At 40.4% G+C, this 20,105-nt stretch overlaps 1 protein-coding gene across 5 annotated transcripts in view; it reads left to right on the forward strand.

Annotated features, from left to right (window-relative positions):
• ambra1a (autophagy and beclin 1 regulator 1a) overlaps window positions 1–20,105 on the forward strand; it is a 390,498-nt gene that overhangs the window by 19,666 nt on the left and 350,727 nt on the right. For all 5 annotated transcript variants that reach the window (XM_043706209.2, XM_087996752.1, XM_043706210.2 and 2 more), the window contains exons 2-5: window positions 14,245–14,489; window positions 15,544–15,602; window positions 17,811–17,994; window positions 18,435–18,607. In XM_043706209.2, the coding sequence (XP_043562144.1) occupies window positions 14,355–14,489; window positions 15,544–15,602; window positions 17,811–17,994; window positions 18,435–18,607 (551 nt within the window). In that variant the 5' untranslated portion in view covers window positions 14,245–14,354. The remainder of the gene's footprint in view (window positions 1–14,244; window positions 14,490–15,543; window positions 15,603–17,810; window positions 17,995–18,434; window positions 18,608–20,105) is intronic.

Consider the following 20,105-nt stretch of genomic DNA (forward strand, 5'->3'; position numbering starts at 1 on the left):
ATGTTATAATTGTACTCGCCTCTACTTCCTCAGGCAGCTCATTCCACACATGCATCACCCAGTATATGGAAAAGTTGTCCCTTAGGTCCCTTTAAATCTTTCCCCTCTCACCCTAAACCTATGCCCTCCAGTTCTGGACTCCTTTTTTTTCCCCCCTCCACCCCCTTTGGAAAATACCTTGTCTATTTATGCTATCCACAATCCTCATGATTTTATAAACCTCTATAATGAGACTCCTCAACCTCTGCTCCAGGGAAAACCGCTCCAGCCAGTCCCTATAGTTTAAATCCTCTAACCCTGGCAACATCCTTGTAAATCTTTTCTAAACACTTTCAAGTTTCACAACATCCTTCCTATAGCAGGGAGATCAAAATTGCACACAATATTCCAAAAGTGGCCCAACCAATCTCCTGGATTAGTGGTGCTGGAAGAGCACAGCAGTTCAGGCAGCATCCGAGGAGCAGTAAAATCGACGTTTCGGGCAAAAGCCCTTCATCAGGAATACCGGCAGAGAGCCTGAAGGGTGGAGAGATAAGTGAGAGGAGGGTGGGAGTGGGGAGAAAGTAGCATGGAGTACATTAGGTGAGTGGGGGAGGGGATGAAGGTGATAGGTCGGGGGGGGAGGAGTGGGGAGTGGATAGGTGGAAAAGAAGATAGGCAGCTAGGACAAGCCAGGACTGGCATCAATGTGGACTTCAACAGTTTCCTCATTTTCTCCTACCGAGGACATGGAGGTCCTGGGCTCCTTCACCGCCGCTCCCTCACCACCAGACGCCTGGAGGAAGAATGCCTCAGAACACTTTCAACCCCAGGGCATCAATGTGGACTTCAACAGTTTCCTCATTTCCCCTTCCCCCACCTCACCCCAGTTCCAAACTTCCTGCTCAGCACTGTCCCCATGACTTGTCCTACCTGCCTATCTCCTTTTTCACCTATCCACTCCACCCTCCTCCCCCCCCCCCCGACCTATCACCTTCATCCCCCCCCCCCCCATTCACCTATTGTACTCTATGCTACTTTCTCCCCACCCCCACCCTCCTCTCACTTATCTCTCCAAGCTTCAGGCTGTCTGCCTGTATTCCTGATGAAGGGCTTTTGCCCGAAACATCGATTTTACTGCTCCTCGGATGCTGCCTGAACTGCTGTGCTCTTCCAGCACCACTAATCCAGAATCTGGTTTCCAGCATCTGCAGTCATTGTTTTTACCCAACCAATCTCCTGCAACATGACCTCCTAACTCCTATTCTCAATACTCTGCCCGATAAAGGAAAGCACCAAATGCTGCCTTCACTATCCTATCCAGTTTTGAGGAATTATGAACCTGAACTCTAAGGAGTCTTTGTTCAGCAACATTCCCCAGGACTTTACCATTAAGTCCTGTCCTAATTTGCCTTTCTAAAATGCAGCACCTCACATTTATCTAAATTAAACTCCATCTGCCTCTTTTCAGCACATTGGCCCATCTGATCAAGATCCCTTTGTACCTTGAGGTAACCTTCACTGTCCACTACACCTTCAATTTTGGTATCATCTGCAAATCTACTAACTCTACCTCCTATGTTCATGTCTAAATCATTTATATAAATGTTGAAAAGTATTGGACCCAGCACTGATCCGTGTGGCACACCACTGGTCACAGGCCTTCAGTCTGAAAAGCAACCTTCTGTCTTCTACCTTGGAGCTAGTCTATATCTAAATGACTAGTTCTCCCTGTATTCCATGAGATCTAACCTTGCTAGCCAGTCTACCATCAGGAACATTGTAGAATGCCTTATTGAAGTTCATTTAGATCACGTCCTCTGCTAAGTGGTGGCAAATGGGACATAATTAAATTAGGATATTTGATCAGCGTGGACGAATTGGACCAAAGATCGATTTCTGTACTGTACATCTCTATGACCTTGTTACAAGGGTCTAAATGGATCAAATAGTTAAATCATGTTACATTCACTACCTTTTGTGTTCTGTCTGCCAGCATGTTTCAATTGATCCTGTGTGATCAAATAAATGTGTGGCAAATGTGCTCCTTTAAGATTGCAAGGGCATTTGCTGCTGATGTAATTTAATGTCATCATTGAATAGCTGGAGCAGTACTTTATTATGATATTTCATTGAAGTCTGTCTGAATAAAGTGTGTGCAAGTATAACTGATATTCTGTGCTGTAGCCAGGTATTTTATTTATGTTAATTGATTAAAATAAAATCATACTATTTCCAAGTTTGGGTTCAATTATTCAATTGCTTAAAGATGACATAGTGAAATGTGAAAAATTGATGTATATTATTGTTCCACTGTATCCTGTTGTGGAATCCAAAAGAAATTAGTGGTGGAAATGTTACAGATAATTTAATTTATGTATTGAATGACTGGGAGTAATAGGAAGGGAAAGAAACCGGGTATATTAAATGGGTGAACACATGACAAACAGGATTTAAAGTGAAGGAAAGTAGTGAAAAGAGAAATCGAGGTGTTGCTGTGGAAATGGAGGTGGGAAATCTTAAATGTAGATCTGAGCATGACAAAGTAAGTAGCACTTACAGGAAGTTCATTCCAGAGGCACAGATTTTAATATAATCTGAAGGATGAAGTATTCAGCTTTAAAACTAAAATACCAGCAATCTCTGGATTATAATAATTCTGGCTACTTGCGTGTCAGTGATTTCCTTCACGCCATTGTGAAGAGCCATTATGCACTAAGCTCTGGAAATCCTCCTTCAATCCTGTTCACCCTTCTCTCTCCTTGAGATGACTCCTTAAAATATACTTCATTAACCAAGCCTTTATTTCTGACAATTTTCATATCTGATTGCATATCTATGGTACAGTGCAAATACCAGTTAAATTGCAAAGAGTATTCAGGGATTCCACCTTAAGATGTCAGAAGGTTTTCTTTTCAGTATGAAAGAAATTGACCTCATTGGCACAGAATTAGCAACTAAAAATCCTGTGTTATGGACCAGATCAAACTCCCTCAAAATATATTAAGAAGATGGACAAACCCTAACTTTCCCTGATTTTAAAGGTAAGTGTAAGGTGTTGTGTCCAGATGCAATTTGATTGGTAAAACTACCAGGCCTGAAACAAAACACACTTTATTCATAATTAAAATACAGACAAAATAAAAATAAAGAAAAGAATTGGCTTAATTGTAACTCTATCAAAATACTTAAAATAACATATATTAACTATTACAAATAAACTATTCCAACATAGTAACATTGAATTGAGTTGAATTTATTGTCACGTGTACCGAGGCACAGTGAAAAGCTTTGTCTTGTGAGCAATGCAGGCAGATTACATAGCTAAATAGCATAGATAAATAAATAATAGGTAAACTGTCAAAACAAAGACACAGGTACAGATGAATGCTAATAATTTGTTAGTCCATTCAGTATTCTAACAGCAGTAGGGTAGAAACTGTTTCAAAACCAGCTGGTGCACGTGTTCAGGCTTCTGTATCTTCTCCCCGATGGTAGAGGAAGTAGAAAAGCATTGCCAGGGTGGGATGGATCTTTCAGAATGCTGGCAGCTTTTCCTTGTCAGCGGGCCTGTCAGATGGACTCTATAGTTGGGAGGTTGGCCTTTGTGATTTTCTGGGCCGAGTTTACCATTTTTTGTAACCGTCTCCGATCTTGAATGGTACGGTTGCCATACCAGGTAGTGATACATCCTGACAGAATGCTCTTGATGGCGCACCTATAAAAGTTGGCAAGGGTATTTGCAGTCATGCCAAATTTTCTCAGCTACCTGAGACGTTGTTGGGCCTTTGTAACCAGTCCATCCACATGAAGAGTCCAAGAAAGCTTGTTGTGGATGACCCCTCCCTGGAGCTTGACACAGGTCTTTTACCTCCCGTCTGTAGTCTGTTTTGTCGCTATCTGAGATTTGACCAACGCTGGTGTCATCAGTGAATTTGTAAATGGCATTACTCATGGGTATACAGTGAGTACAGTAGGGAACTGATTTACGCACCCCGGGGGGTGGGGGGCTGTGCTCCAGTGTTGAGTGTTAGTGAGGATGAAATATTGTCCCCAGTCTTGAGTGATAGTGGCCTGTGGGTCAGGAAGCCGAGGATCCAGATGCAGACAGTGGGGCTTAGTCCAAGATCACGAAGTTCAGTAAGCAGTCTTGAGGGGATAATAGTGTTGAAGGCTGAACTGTAGTCAGTGAGTAGGATTCTTACGTAGCTCTTCTTGGTGTCATTCCATAAACACATCCTTGACAAAGGCAAATTCGGTAAGATAGATTCTCTCCCGTGCAATTCCAGCAGTACGAAGAGAGCCCCAGCTTTTAGCTGCAACAGAGAGGCAAAACCGCTTTCACATCCAACTTCAAGATCTCAGCAACTGCAGAAAGCTAAAGCTAAAAGTCCTGGTTCTGTGGGAACTTGACCCTACCCATTCAGACTGCTTCTTTTGTTGTGACTTGGGAAGAAAAATACCCCAAAGCCTCAATAATAATAATATTTTGAGGCCTGAAGCCTGAACACATGCATCAGCTGGTTTTGAAACAGTTTCTACCCTACTGCTGTGAGAATACTGAATGGACTAACAAATTATTAGCATTCATCTGTACCTGTATCTTTGTTTTGACAGTTTACCTATTATTTACTCTTGAGTAGATTTTTGGGGCGTCTCAGTGGTTAGCACTGCTGCCTCAGAGGACCAGGGATTCAGGTTCAATTCTACCCTCAGGCGGCTGTCTGTGTGGAGTTTGCACATTCTCTCCGTGTCTGAGTGGGTTTCCTCAGAGTGCTTCGGTTTCCTCTCACAGTCCATAGATGTGCAGGTTAGGTGGATTGGCCATGCTAAATTGCCCATAGTGTCCAGGGATGTGCAGGCTAGGTGGGTTAGCCATGAGAATTGCCGGGTTTACAGGGATAGTGTGGATCTGGGTGGGATGCTCTGTGGAGCGTCAGTATGAACCCAGTGGGCTAAATGGTCTGCTTCCACACTTTTAGGTTTCTGTGATTCTATGACTGCTCGACATCTCTGTCTCAACCTTTCTTCATTTCAAAAGAAAGGATGAAATACACCTCTTTAAGCCATAGTATCGTCACATCTGATAGGAGGTTCTGCTGGAGCCGTGCAGATCACTAATTTTCCTGTTGAATGGAAATTTAAGAGCAACTTTCCTCTCGGTTGAAGACCATTTTGCTTTAGAATTTGGACTGACAGACCCAATGGTTCATTGATGGGTGTGTTATCCTTCAGGCATGACGTTAAACATATTCAAGTCGATATTAATATTATTCGAAGCATAAAGTTCCTCTTTATCCTGCCAGCGTTTGTCCCTTACCCAATGCCACACAGATGTGTCATTCATCTCCTTTGCTGCTTGCTAGACTTGGGTTTACCTGCTGTGTTGTCTGCACAACAGTTACTGCGTCTATAAGTAAATCATTCAGCAAAACGGTTTGAATCATTACATGACTTTAACAAGGTGCTTATTGTGTGTTTTAGTTTGCCAAAAATATTATCTAAGGTTCAGAATGCGTAATTTGCTCCTAAAAGGAGACAGTGCGGCTTTCTTTCACTAGAAAATGACTAACATTGCACTTTTAAATCAATAGTAGCAGAAAATTTAGCAGTGAGAAGTATGTACCTTAACACTTCTGGATTATCAAACATGGGCTAAATTCATGCTAAAAGAGATGAAATTTGATTTTGTCCAAAGTGTTTATTCCACAGTTAAGGAAAACCTGTGGTGACCTGTGATGTCAGAATAGTTTAGTTAAACTTGTACAAATTATGTTTGTACAATGGTGCAAAATTGGCTTTAGATTAGCCTTCTGTTATACCTTTTGAGCCTACAAACAACTGTACCAGAATATGACCTGATGAGATTTACCGATATTAACATGATTTCTGTCTTAGTAAGTTGGGTGGTTTTCTTTCCACTTTTATAGCATTTTTGAACAGAGATTATTTTGTTTTTTGACATGTTTATAGCTCAGTACAAGTGGAAGAAATTTTAGTATCAAGTTCCTTGAGATGATAACTGGATTTGATTATGTACTTCGTGTATTTTTGTAGTTATGCTTGTCTGCAGCAAGTGTAACTCAAGGATCAAGTCACCTAATTAAACACTGTAGAATTACATTTTTTTAAACTTTGCCCAATTTCAGGATGTTCCAGCATTCCACTACCAATTCTATTTGTTTTGAACCGCAATCATTGATTATCATAGTAAATAATTTAATTTGTACATATTTATGAACTTTGACGTAAAATTGAAATGTTGTCACGCTGCGGTAGAATTAATTCCGACACACGTTTGTCAAGATTGTTGTGCTGTGACCATTCGTGTCTTAGGAGAAAATATCCAATGTTGAGAAACGATTAATGCCATATGTCCAACCCTGAGGCCTACCCAAGTAAATAAATGATTGGCCTCCTTATTCAGCTTTACCTATCGATGTCTTTCAGCATGATTACTTTTTGATACAGTATTTAAAATAAAGTTGATGTTGTGTTCATCAACTTGAGGAATGTTATTTTCTCATTTTGCTCCCACATTGTTATGCCTCTTTCTAAGGCTTGACTTTGGCTATGGTTAATTCCATAGGTTAAGATGCTTGCTTGTACAAAGTATGATAGGCTACTGTATTTGATCATGGAGAAGATAATGTGAACCTGGTTGTTAAGCCACCTACAATCAACACTCCAGACTTTCAGCTGTGATCATTACTTCATGGTCATATTTGGGAAATTTTATTGCAGGAGAAGGAAAACCAAAATCAAACTGTCATTGGCAATTTATATTACCCACACTTTGGCTGCATTCTTAGCAGAGATTGGTGAACCTAAGTTGGTTGGAGATTTATTTTAAATATGGTTTTCAAGGTCTTGGAGCAATGAGATATTTTATTAATTTTGTCAGCAATTATCTAAATAGTAATGGTTACCTGAAATTATAGTCATGGAGTCCTAGAGATGTACAGCACGTAAACAGACTCTTCAGTCCAACTCATCCATGCCGACCAGATATCCCAACCCAATCTAGTCCCACCTGCCAGCACCTGGCCCATATCCCTCTAAATGCTTCCTATTCATATACCCATCCAGATGCCTTTTAAATGTTGCAATAGTACCAGCCTCCACTACTTCCTCTGGCAGGTCATTCCATACATGTACCACCCACAGCGTGAACACGTTGCCCCTTAGGTCTCTTTTATATCTTTCCCCTCTCACCCTAAATCTATGCTGTCGAGTTCTGGACTCCCCCATTCTAGGGTAGATATCTTGTCTATTTATCCTATCTATGCCCCTCATGATTTTCTAAACTTCTATAAGGTCACCCCCAGTCTCCAACGCTCCCGGGGAAACAACCCTAGCCGATTCAACCTCTCCCTAGAGCTCAAATCCTCCAACCTTGGCAAAATCCTTGTAAATCTTTTCTGAACCCTTTCAAGTTTCGCAACATCTTTCCGATAGGTAGATCAGAAATGCGTACAATATTCCATCAGTGGCCTAACTAATGTCCTGTACAGCCGCAACATGACCTCCCAACTCCTGCACTCAGTACTCTGAACAATAAAGGAAAGCATACCAAACGCTGCCTTCACTATCCTATCTACCTGCGACTCCACTTTCAAGGAGCTATGCACCTGCACTCTAAGGTCTTTGTTCAGCAGCACTCCCTAGGACCTTGCCATTAAATGTATAAGTCCTGCTAAGATTTGCTTTCCCAAAATGCAGCACCTCACATTTATTTGAATTAAACTCCATCTGCCACCTCTTTGCCCAATGGCCCATCTGGTCAAGATCCCATTGTAATCTGAGATAACCTTCTTCGCTGTTCACTACACCTCCAATTTTGGTATCATCTGTAAACTTACTAACTATACCTCATGCTCACATCCAAATTATTTATATTAATGATGAAAAGTAGTGGACACAGCACCGATCCTTGTGGCATTCCACTGGTCACAGGCCTCCAGTCTAAAAAACAACCCTCCACCACCACCCTCTGTCTTCTACCTTTGAACCAGTTCTGTATCCAAATGGCGGGTTCTCCCTGTATTCCATTAGATCTAACCTTGCTAACCAGTGTCCCATGGGGAACCTTGTCGAATGCCTCACTGAAGTCCATATAGACACAACCACCATTCTGCCCTCATCAATCCTGTTTGTTGTTACTTCAAAAAAACTCAATCAAGTTTGTTAGACATGATTTCTCATGCACAAAGCCACGTTGACTATCCCTAATCAGTCCTTGCCTTTACAAATACATGTACATCCTGTCCCTCAGAATTCCCCCCAACAAGTTGCCCACCACCGACGTCAGGCTCATTGGTCTATAGTTTCCTGGCTTATCCTTACCACCCTTCTTAAACAGTGGCACCAAGTTAGCCAATCTCCAGTCTTCCGGCACCTCACCTGTGACTATCGATGATACAAATATCTCAGCAGGAGGCCCAGCAATCACTTCCCTAGCTTCCCACGTAGTTCTAGGGTACACTTGATCAGGTCCTGGGAATTTATCCACTTTTATGTGTTTCAAGATAGCCAGCACTTCCTCCTATGTAATATGGACATTTTTCAAGATGTCACCATCTATTTCCCTACATGCTATATCTTCTATCTCCTTTTCCACAGTAAATACCAATGCAAAATACTTGTTTAGTATCTCCCCCATCTCCTGCGACAAAGGTCGACTTGCTGATCTTTGAGGGGCTTTATTCTCTCCCTAGTTACCCTTTTGTTCTTAATGTATTTCTAAAAATTTTTTAGATTCTCCTTAATTCTAATTTGCCAAAGCTATCTCATGTCCCCTTTTTGATCCTCCTGATTTCCCTCTTAAGTATACTCCTACAAAGTTTGTACTCTTCTAAAGATTCAATCGATCTATCTCCTGCTCCTTGGATGCTGCCTGACCGGCTGTGCTTTCCCTGCACCACAGTTTTTGACTCTGATCTCTAGCATCTGCCGTTCCCCACTTTCTTCTAGTTGATTTTCTTCGTATTCATGTACTCCTCCAGATGCCTTGTCAATGTTGTAATTGTACTAGCCTCCACCACTTGCTCTGGCAGTTCATTCCATACATGCACCATCCTCTGTGTGGAAAAAGTTGCCCCTTAGGTCCCTGTTAAATCTTTCCCTCTCACCCTAAACCTATGCCCTGTAGTTTTGGACTATCTCCCCCCCCCCCCCCCCCCCCCCCGGGAAAAGACCTTGGCTATTCACCCTATCCATGCCCCTCATGATTTCATAAACCTCTGAGGTCATCCCTCAGCCTCTGACACTCCAAGGAAAATATCCCCAGCCTATTCAGCCTCTGCCTGTAGCTCAAACCCTCTAACCCTGCCAACATCCTTGTAAATCTTTTCTGAACCCTTCCAAGATCACAATATCTTTCCTATAGCAGGGAGACCAGAATTGCACACAGTATTCCAACAGTGACCTAACCAATGTCCTGTACAGCTGCAGCATGACCTCCCAACTGCTATACTCAATACACTGATCTTATGAAAGGATTTTTTAATGTGTTTTTATTATATGTTGTGTTGGTAACAGCACATTAGAGATTCGTACCCAGTCTTCACACCTGTACCTTTCGGTAGAAAAATTCTGTTGAGTCCAGACAGTATGGCTTGGAGGGTTTCTATGAGGTGCAAGATTATAAAGCAACCCTGTTGTGTTAGTTGTCCATTTCACCACGCAATCACATTCAATTGCAAATACTGAAGAAAGTGAGGAGTTAAAGGAGAAATTCTCTTGACCAGTGTCTAAAGCCCGCAACAGCCAGCAGGAATTGTTCTGAAATACAGCAGATCAGATAAACTACAACAAGTTTAACATTTTAAAGAGGTGTCTTCATGTGGAATGTTGAAGAATAGATAGCTCAGTGGTAAGCGATTTACTGGTCATTGATATTTCCTAATGAAATGCACCTGTTTGTTGGCTCAGATCCCGAGTGTTCTCTTTTAAAATCACATTTGGATGTACTTTCTGAAGAAACAAAAACCACGGTAGCACACTCCAGGTGCTGGTGCACTGAGTAAACATTTTCTGTTCTGATCTCTGAATTTTTGGTCCTGGAAAAATACCTAGGTGAAAGTGAGGACTTTAGATGCTGGAGATTAGAGCCAAGAGTGTGGTGCTGGAACAGCACAGCTGGTCAGGCAGCATCCGAAGAGCAGGAAAATCGACATTTTGGGCAAAAGCCATTCATCAAGAATGAGGCTGGGAGCCTCTGGGTGGGGAGATAAATGGGAGGAATGCTGTCAGTTGTGCAGTTTTCCATCCTGGAAGCTACATACAATTAGTGCACAGGGAACGATTCTTTGCAGGCATTGAAATAACTGTTCACATGGTGTGCCTATTAGATAGTAGCTGACAGCCATCCTTTGGTTCATTTCTCAGTGCAATAACACTGGAGTCAATCTGCCTGCTGTAAAATGCTAGCAAAGCTTAAACTTGAATGGTCAGTTGTCATATAACTGGTGCATTCTCTGTGACAATGACCAAACAATCAGACTTTTCCTGATGAAGGGCTTTTGCCCGAAACATTGATTTTCCTGCTCCTCGAGTGATGCCAGACCTGCTGTGATTTTCCAGCACCCCACACTCTACTCTAATCTCCAGCATCTGCAGCCCTCCCTTTTGCCTCACAATCAGAGTCCGCTTGTCAACAATATAAATGTTTTCCCTTTCCATTGGTTTCTTGCAAACGGTCCTGATATTTGCAAGGTGAAAAGCTTTGAAAGTTTGTATTTTTTCAGCAGTAATCAAGTTCTGCAATACTGCCTGATTGACTATGGATTTCAGTATCCAGCTTGGATGGTGGCAGGAAAAGGAGCACTTCAAATCAATGAGGTTGAGCATCACTTAAGTGGTTCAGATTTGTAACCCCTGAAATGTGCTGTTCCTTGGATACCATCCAAAGATGAAGTGCCAATTTTCACATTTATGAAAAAGATACCCAACTCCACCTCACTAGTACCTTTTTTTCAGCTGCTTCACTATCTCTAACTTTTAAAGTTAAAAATCACACAACACCAGGTTATAGTCCAACAGGTTTAATTGGAAGCACACTAGCTTTCGGAGCGACGCTCCTTCATCAGGTGATTGTGGAGGGCTCGATCCTAACACAGAATTTATAGCAAAAATTTGCAGTGTGATGTAACTGAAATTATACATTGAAGAATTGATTGTCTGTTAAGCCTTTCATCTGTTAGAATACAGTGATAGTTTCACTTCTTTCATGTGTAAATCACAAAACCCTTTTTTTTTAAAGTTGCATTCTCGGGTTAAAAAAAAGGGTTTTGTGATTTACACATGAAAGAAGTGAAATTATCACTGTATTCTAACAGATGAAAGGCTTAACAGACAATCAATTCTTCAATGTATAATTTCAGTTACATCACACTGCAAATTTTTGCTATAAATTAGATGTTACGATCGAGCCCTCCATAATCATCTGATGAAGGAGCGTCGCTCCGAAAGCTAGTGTGCTTCCAATTGAACCTGTTGGACTATAACCTGGTGTTGTGTGATTTTTAACTTTGTACACCCCAGTCCAACACCAGCATCTCCGAATCATGTCTAACTTTTAAGATTGCTTGGTCAGAAATTTCTTATAACTAAATATTGGGAAGGAGAAAGCTATTATGTTTGATCTCTGCTGTAAACATTCTTCCACAATTACTTGCTGAATCCCTCTACTGTCATTGTCTGAGGCTCAACCAGATTGCTGATAACCTTGGTATTATGTTTGACTTGTGTTGAGTATCTGAACACAGATCTGAGCGATCTCAAAGACTTTTATCTTTGTAACATTACCCAATTCGGCCTGGTCCAACTCATTGGCAGCTGAAACCGTATTTTATACTCTTGGAAATTAGTGCAGGACAGGTGACTGAGATGACAGTGGGGGAGCACTTTGGCACCAGTGACCATAGTTCTATTAATTTTTATAAAGTTATGGAGAGGGACAAAAATGGTCCACAGGTTCAAGTTCTAAACTGGGGCAAGTTAAAGTTTGATGGAGTTAGGCAGGAGCTTTCAGGGGTTGATTGGAGTAGTTTGGCTGCAGGCAAAGAGACCTCGAGCAAGAGGGATGTCTTTAAAAATGAGATAGCTAGAGTTCAAGGTCTGTATGTTCCTGTGAGGGTGAAGGGTAAGATTGGCAGGAATAGGGACCCCTGGAAGACAAGAGATATTGAGGCTTTGAGGAAAAGAAAAGAGGAGGCATGGCTCAGGTACAAGTAGCTAGGATCAAGGAAATCCCTTGTGATACATAGGGGATGCAGAAGTTTACTGAAGAAGGAAATCAGGAGAGAGAAAAGGGGGCACAAGATAGCCTTGATATTTTTGCATCATCGTTAGCCATGCGTAAGGTCCTGGAAGGGTGCAAATGTGCTTTTATTCAAGAAGGCCTGCAAAAAGAAAACCCTGGGAATGATAGACCAGTAAGCCTAATATGTGGGAGGTAAATTACTTGAGAAGATTGAGAGATAAAATACACATGCATTTGGAAAGACAGGGTTGCTTAGGAGTAGTCAGCATGGCTTTGTGTGTGTGGGAGATCATGCCTCACAAATTTGTTCGAGTTCTTTGAAAGGACCAGGAAGGTTGACAAGGGCAGGGTTGTAGATGTAGTCTGTATGGATTTCGTTCAGGCCTTTGTTCAGGTTCCACATGGTAGGCTGCTGTGGTAGATTAGATGACATAGATTCTAGGGGGAGCTGGCAGATTGGGTACACCATTGGCTTGATGGTAGGAAGGAGAGGGTAATAGTGGAAGGATGTTTGTCGGACTGGAAGCCTGTGACTAGTGGAGTGCCTCACGGGTTGGTGCTGGGCCCATTACTATTTGTTATCTATATTAATGATTTGGATGAGAAAGGACAAGCATGATTAGTAAGTTTGCAGATGACACTAAAATAGGCGGTAACGTGGATAGTTAGGAAGATTATCAGAAATTGCAGCAGAACCTTGATCAGCTGGGGAAGTGGGCCGAGAAATGGCAAATGGTATTTAATATGGATAAGTGTGAGGTCTTGCATTTTGGAAAGTCAAATCAAGGTAGGGGTTTCTTGGTGAATGGTAGGGAGTGTAGTGGAACAGAGGGTCCTTGGAGTTCAGGTGCAAAGCTCTCTGAAAGTGGAGTCACAGACAGGACAGTGAAGAAGGCTTTTGGCACACTGGCCTTTATCAGTCAGAGAATTGAGTACAGAAGTTGAGAAGTTATGTTGAAGTTACACGTTGGTGAGGCCGCACTTGGAGTATTGTGTTCAGGTTTGGTCACCTTGCTGGAGGAAGAATGTTACTAAACTGAAAAGAGTGCAAAAGAAATTTACAAGGATATTGCCAGGACTCGAGGGTCTGGGTTATAGGGAGAAGTTGGACAAGCTAGGAGTTTTTGCTATGGAGTGTAGGAGACTGAGCTGGGATTTTATAGAGGTGTATAAGATCATGAGAGGCATGGATAAAGTGAATACACTCTGTCTTTTTCCCAGGGTTGGGGAATCAAGGACAAGATGGCATCAGTTTAAGGTTAGAGGGGAAAGAATAAAAGGGATCCTGAGGGTCAATATTTTTATATGGAGGGTGGTGCGCATGTGGAATGAGCTGTCAGTGGAAGTGGTTGAGATGGGTGCATTAACAACATTTAAAAGGTATTTGGACAAATACATACATAGGAAAGGTTGAGAAGAATATGGGCCAGGTTCAAGGAAATGGGGTTAGTGTGGATGGACATTTTGATTGGCATGGGCCAGTTTGGGCCAAAGGGACCATCTGCATGCTGTTGGACTCTGACTGTATAACTTCCTGATGTACTCCTTTTTAGTTCTCACCTCTAACACATCCCAGGTTTTAATAGCTGCAACATTTTGTAGTTCTACCTCCACTCTCAAGCCCTAATGTCTGGGATTCCCTTTGTACAGTTGCCTTCCTCTGTTGTATTTTGCCTTTTTGAAGATGCTTTGGAAAGCTTTGTCTTTGACCAGGCTTTTGGCCTTTTGTCCTAAAGTCTCATAATTTGGCTCATTGTACAGGAGCATTATCAAAAGTAATTTTGATAATCTCTTGGTGCATTTTATTATGTTAAGAGTACTAAACACAAGCTGTTGGTGACGTTTGACATTAATGTTTCTTAACAAGATTTCACATTTTTATAGTTTACAAATATCAGGAATTATAGAAGAATGCAAATCATATTGAAATTAGCTGAAATTAACCCTGTTCTCTGCAGCTCTATATAAACTAATGCTATCCATTTCTTTTCCTCACATAGTTTTTAATGACCGTTGTCCAACGTGTTCTTTATGGCCCCAAAATAGAGTTGATGATCTTGAGTTCCCAGCCCCTTGAAGCTGTGTTTACAGAAGATTGAGCTCGATAGCAATGAAGAGCATTGACCGCAAGAATGCAATCCAAATCTTGACCAGCCGAGAACGTGGCTCTCAGGAGCTGGGCTGTCAAAGGTGTCTGGAGGAGCTAGTGGAGGACAAGACACGATGGATGCAATGGGACAGTCAGGTGAACGGAAGCATACTCTTTTTTTTTTTTACCTTTTAATTCCGAACCAACCTGTTTACCTATATTTACATTGCATCTCTCTTCAGGATGCAACAGCTGTTGATATAATTCTGGTAGGATGTCTTTCTTATCTTCGGATATTTCAGGACTGTGCTCCTTTAAAATACATAAGCCTTCATGAAATAACAGAACCATAAAAAAATTTACAGTGTGTGAAGAGTTTGTTCAGCCCACCATGTCTGCGCTGGCTGAATAGACTAGCTGTCTACTCCAATTGTTCGTACCAGCACCTGGTCTGTATTCTTGCAGGTAACAACGTGCATTTCTGGTTGGTCAGCAGCAATAATTTCTACCTCCCCTTTAGAGTCATAATTCTGTCCATTCTAGCACTATGCTTCCATCAAAGGGTAATGTGAAAATTGAGATTTTTAGCTTACAACTTGTGTTATGCTAGATTCGTCCAAGTTTATGTGGGATAATACATTTGTTCCTCAAATATATTTGATCAATGATGCTGCTTGTAAATGTTTTGTTTTCTCTGTGCCTTGTTTTGTCGTTTTTATCTCTGTCAATCATAATTAGTGATTTCCATTAGTGATGGATGCCTCTCATATCTCACCTGAGTTTCCATTTTCCATCTGTGCAAATCACAAAGCATTCCAGTGGCCATTGAGTATGATTCTCTTCTTAACTGGCCTTACATGGCTTGCTGGATTGACGTTGGCAGCTGCTTTTAAAAAAAAACAGAACATTGCTTTTAAATTTTCAGGTCTAAGGATACTGAAACTAGTTGCACTGTTATAACTCCAGTCTTGGCTGAAATCAAGCAATGAGGCAGGGCTAGGACTTTCTGAAACTGTAAAATTTAACGCTGCAGTGATTTTTAGTGTCTTTTACCTGGGACTTTGTGACTCTTCTTTCTAGTGAAAAACCTGAAAATTGGGCAAATTATGCCCAGATTGCTGAACAATGTTTTGTTACAGCAGCGCCACAAAGTGCTAATATTCTAGTGCATTGAGTACTGTGATTTTATTCAATGATTTTCTCTTTACAGAAAGTCGAGCTTCCAGATAGTCCCCGATCAACTTTCCTCCTGGCATTTAGCCCTGACAGGTAGCTACCAATGTGATTGATTTGCTTGTAATGACTGATATAAAATCAAATTATTCCATGTTAACTCCTAAATCTATTAATTGTTCAAGAAAAAAATAATAGGTTTTAAAATAATTCTATTTTTCATTTAGGAACAAATTTGACAATATGATTTTCAATTTCATGGTTGCTTCAGTGGAATCTTCGCATTTCACTGTTAAGGCAGTATCTTGCCACTGTGGTGGCACTCCGGGAAATTCATAGCTTCAAGCCATATACTATAATGCTGAAACCTAACCCTTACTGACAATTTCATTGAGTTTAGAGACAGGATCTTAGAGGTGCTATCTTTTAGGTGAGACAGTTGATGTTTGCCCATCAAGGTGGACATAAAGAGTCCGATGCATTACTTGAGGAAGAGAGGGATATTTCCCAGCCATGAATTGCCCATGTTTTATCTTTCAACAAACACATCTGAAACAAAAATTGTTTCATCATCTCGTTGTTTGTTGGTCATTGCTATATGCAAATTACTGGTTGTGATTTCCTTGATAGTGTTTGGTAGTTGTAAAGCACTTTGGAATGCCCTATGTTGAAAGGCATTATGTAATTGAATATTTTATTTCTTTATCGGCAGCCAATTATGCTGTAATACCATAAAGAGGCTAATAATTAACAACTTGAATTTTCATTGTGTGTGTAATGGAGCTAAATATCCTAAAGTTGGAACATTATACAAAATTTCAGCACTCCACATCAAAGGATATATTAGGAGAGGTAAACTTCTTCAAATAGATAGCTTTTAATGAAGACCTTGAAAGGAGGAGAGGATAAGGGAGGCAATTTAGGTGTTCAGGGCCAAGGCAACGAAAGCCTTGGTCATCAGTGGTGGAGTGAAGGAAATTATTGGTGCACAAAGCAAACTTATCTATTATTTTTCTCTTTTTTTATGTCGGTGAGAGCTTGTCATTTTGCAAGCGGGCCTACTTTAAAAAGAACATATTTCAATCCAGTCAGTATTAATGAATTATGTCTACATTATTTTAATACCATTTATTAATATTTTCTCATCGGCCTGTTCAGAGATGTCAGCACACACCTCTGGAGAGGTTGGGATTTGAATCTAGGTCTCAGGGCTCAGAGTAGAGGAAGCTACCACTGCACCACAATAACCCTTGTGTGTAGGTATTTTTGAATCAACCTGTTCAGAGATGCAATTGCATGTTTTCTGGAGCAGGTGGGACTTGAATTTATGCCTTCTAGTTCAGAGGAAGGGACGCTATCACAGAATCACAAGAGCTGTCCTTTATAACATTTATTAAAGCTGACTTGAAATGCAAACCTCTGAAAATGAAGGACTCTGTAGATTTAATGCTTTTTGTTTTGCTTTGTTTGCTCTGAAAACTTTGCTCTTAAAATAATGGCTTGTCAACCAAACGTGATTAAACAAATGCTGACATAGACAATCTTGTAGGAGCAAATATGCTAAATTAGTTAATTCTTTGTGCTATAATACATAAAACATAAACTAATAGTGACAGAATGAAGTTGTGAGTAGCAAGCATGTATTAATACCATTTGGTTTAAAATGTTCTGTGAGAAGTAATGCCAACATAAATAATTGTTGATTTCTTTTGGTTCAGTAGTAGTGAACAGAGCACTTGGCCATAGGGCTGTTTAACCACTTTTAAAAAAAATACTTTTAAAATGATTATTTGCCCTCATAATAACAAGTATTAACTGTTTCCAAGCTTTTTGCTTTGTCTATTATCTGGTTTGGGTATATTGCTTGTAGATTATAGATGAGACTATTACAGGTGTACTGCCTCTTACACCAGAACCTAACGTTCAATACCTAGCCAAAAAATCAATAACAGCTTGACCCCATCGTCTTCCACATCCCTCAAGCTTATTTGTAATTATGCATATCTCAGTTTTTCACGATGCATGCAAATATATTTTTGATTTTTAAAAAATGTTATGCAATGCTTTCTTCAATTACAACTGAATTAAATGTGCAATAGAGTGAAGATCTGAAGTGAGAACCTGTAATTTTCCAATATATTTCCCAATGGATGGAATATCTGTAAATGTGACCGATCTGCTATTTTAGGTGACTAAACCTAAGAATTATAGACAACGGGTGTAAACCACTGTTCAGTTTGTAAATCACGTTCCAGTACATTTGATAGCCATTTAGTGCTTGACTAATCTTTTAAATCTTTTTAGGACTTTGATGGCCTCCACCCATGTAAATCATAATATTTACATCACTGAAGTTAAATCTGGGAGATGTATACATTCACTGGTGGGTCATAGAAGGACACCTTGGTGTGTGACCTTTCATCCCACTATCCAAGGGCTTGTGGCATCTGGATGCCTGGATGGGGAAGTTCGAATATGGGACTTGCATGTAAGTGTGAAAACTTAAGCTTGCGCGGGTGCAAGAGGCAGATGACAGACTCTACAGATTAGAAAATAATTGATTGCTCATTGGAGCAAATAATGATTCAAGTGTCAGAAATAATTAGCCAGTCAGAAGAATGAAACCGTGAGTGGCATGATAGATAACTGCTTTAGTTGTTGGTTAGATTTTACTGAAAGATCCTTGATTGAATGCCAAGATTGTATGCTGGCGGTTTTCTGGCACTGACTCATGGATGACTGCCTTGGGTCACTATCTCAGTGACCAATCGACTTGGCAGGAATCAAGTATAAAATCGACATCCCTCAAATGTTGTATTCTCCTTTTTCCAAGCTTCTAAATAAATTCTAGGGTTTGACATTGGATATTATAATGATAGTATTATACTTATACGATAAATGTTCTCCAGTGATTTGCTGTTCTTTCAGGGAGGCAGTGAGAGTTGGTTTACTGAGAATAATGTGGCCATAGCATCTTTAGCTTTCCATCCGATGGCGCAACTCCTATTGATAGCTACTGCAAATGAGATCCACTTCTGGGACTGGAGTCGACGAGAGCCATTTGCAGTGGTGAAAACTGCGAGTGAAATGGAGCGAGTCAGGTGTGTATGCATAAAGATGTCACTTGATGGCTGTCTATTATATCTGCTTCCAGAAAAGTAAATTTTGCTGTATTACTTTGTGAACCTTGTGTTAAAATTATGTACTTTGCAGTTGAGCTGACTATATTCAATCAAAAGAGCTTTTTTTTACAATTGAAACACTGGAGCATTTCGCAAAAATGCATTTCTGAAAGATATTGCATGAATTGAGGTTCAATGAGAACTTCGTCCTTCGTGATTTAAAAAAAGGAATACTCAAAGCAAAAAACACTTTCAGTTTTCCAAATGGCAGTGATAGGAATATAAATTTAACATGCTGCATAAACTCCAGTTTGGCATCTTCTGTGGAGAGAAGAACAAAGTTCATGATTTGAGTGAAGTATGACTTCTCTTCAAGCTTCGACATAATCTGTTTTGACAGATTCTGTTGGCTGATTTCATTGTGAATTGTTTATTATTTGGCAAACAAATTGAGGATGAGACAATTACTCAAAGTAAATGCTGCTTGGAGTATTCATATTGAAATAATGTATTCTAGTTGGGGTGAGTGAGAAATAGTTAGAATTTTAACATGGATCTTATTATAATGAAAGGGAAAGAGCTACTTGCAGTTATCTCTGTTGCAGTCTTAGAGGTACATTGCTAACTGATTGTTAGATTCATAAATAGAAAATATTTGCAGAATAATGAGTTCTGCATGGGCTAGTTGAGAATTGGTTGAGAAGTGTTGAATTATTCTGTAGCAGGCCACTTGTGTTACAATGGCTTAACATCACCATGGTCATTGTTGTATGTCCTTGGAAGATTTTGTAAAAATTCCTTATTGATAGCATCACTTGTCATGTTGTGAAGGTGACAGTGTTGAACTAGGTTGGACAAGGTTCGAAGTCGCTTGACACCAGGTTTTAGTCCAACAGGTTTATTTAAAATCACAAACTCTCAGATTGCTGCTCTTTCATCGGGTGGAGTGAAGAGCAGCACACAGGCACATAATTTATAGGCAGAGAGATCAAAAGATTGTACAAATTGTGAGAGTGGAGTGTCGAGAGGCTGAATAGTAAGTGTCAGCTGATGATCAAAATTTCAGATGGTGTGAGTAAAGCGTCAACTGCTGAACAGCAAGTGAAGGGATGACCTATAATCCAATTAATTGAGGCAGAGATAATTACAAAAAAAATTTAAAATAAGGTGGTGCTGGCGACAAACCAAATGGCTAGAATAACATGTCGCATGCCGAGAGTCGAGCCAGAGTAACAAGTAATCCAGAACTGTACAAACTAATTAAGGTAGAGAGCTCATAACAAGGAAGATTTTACAGGAACAGAACAGTGTGGTGGGGTTACATGTACTGTGACATGAACCCAAGATCACGGTTGAGGCTATTTTCATGGGTATGGAACTTGACTATCAGTTTCTGCTTGGCGATTCTGCATTGTTGTGTATCTCAAAGGCTGCCTTGGAGGATGCTTACTTGAAGATTAGAGACTAAATGTCCTTG

Source organism: Chiloscyllium plagiosum, unplaced genomic scaffold (assembly GCF_037043375.1).
Source record: "Chiloscyllium plagiosum isolate Xiang-an unplaced genomic scaffold, Cpla_swu_hap1 HiC_scaffold_18, whole genome shotgun sequence".
Classification (NCBI taxonomy): domain Eukaryota; kingdom Metazoa; phylum Chordata; class Chondrichthyes; order Orectolobiformes; family Hemiscylliidae; genus Chiloscyllium; species Chiloscyllium plagiosum.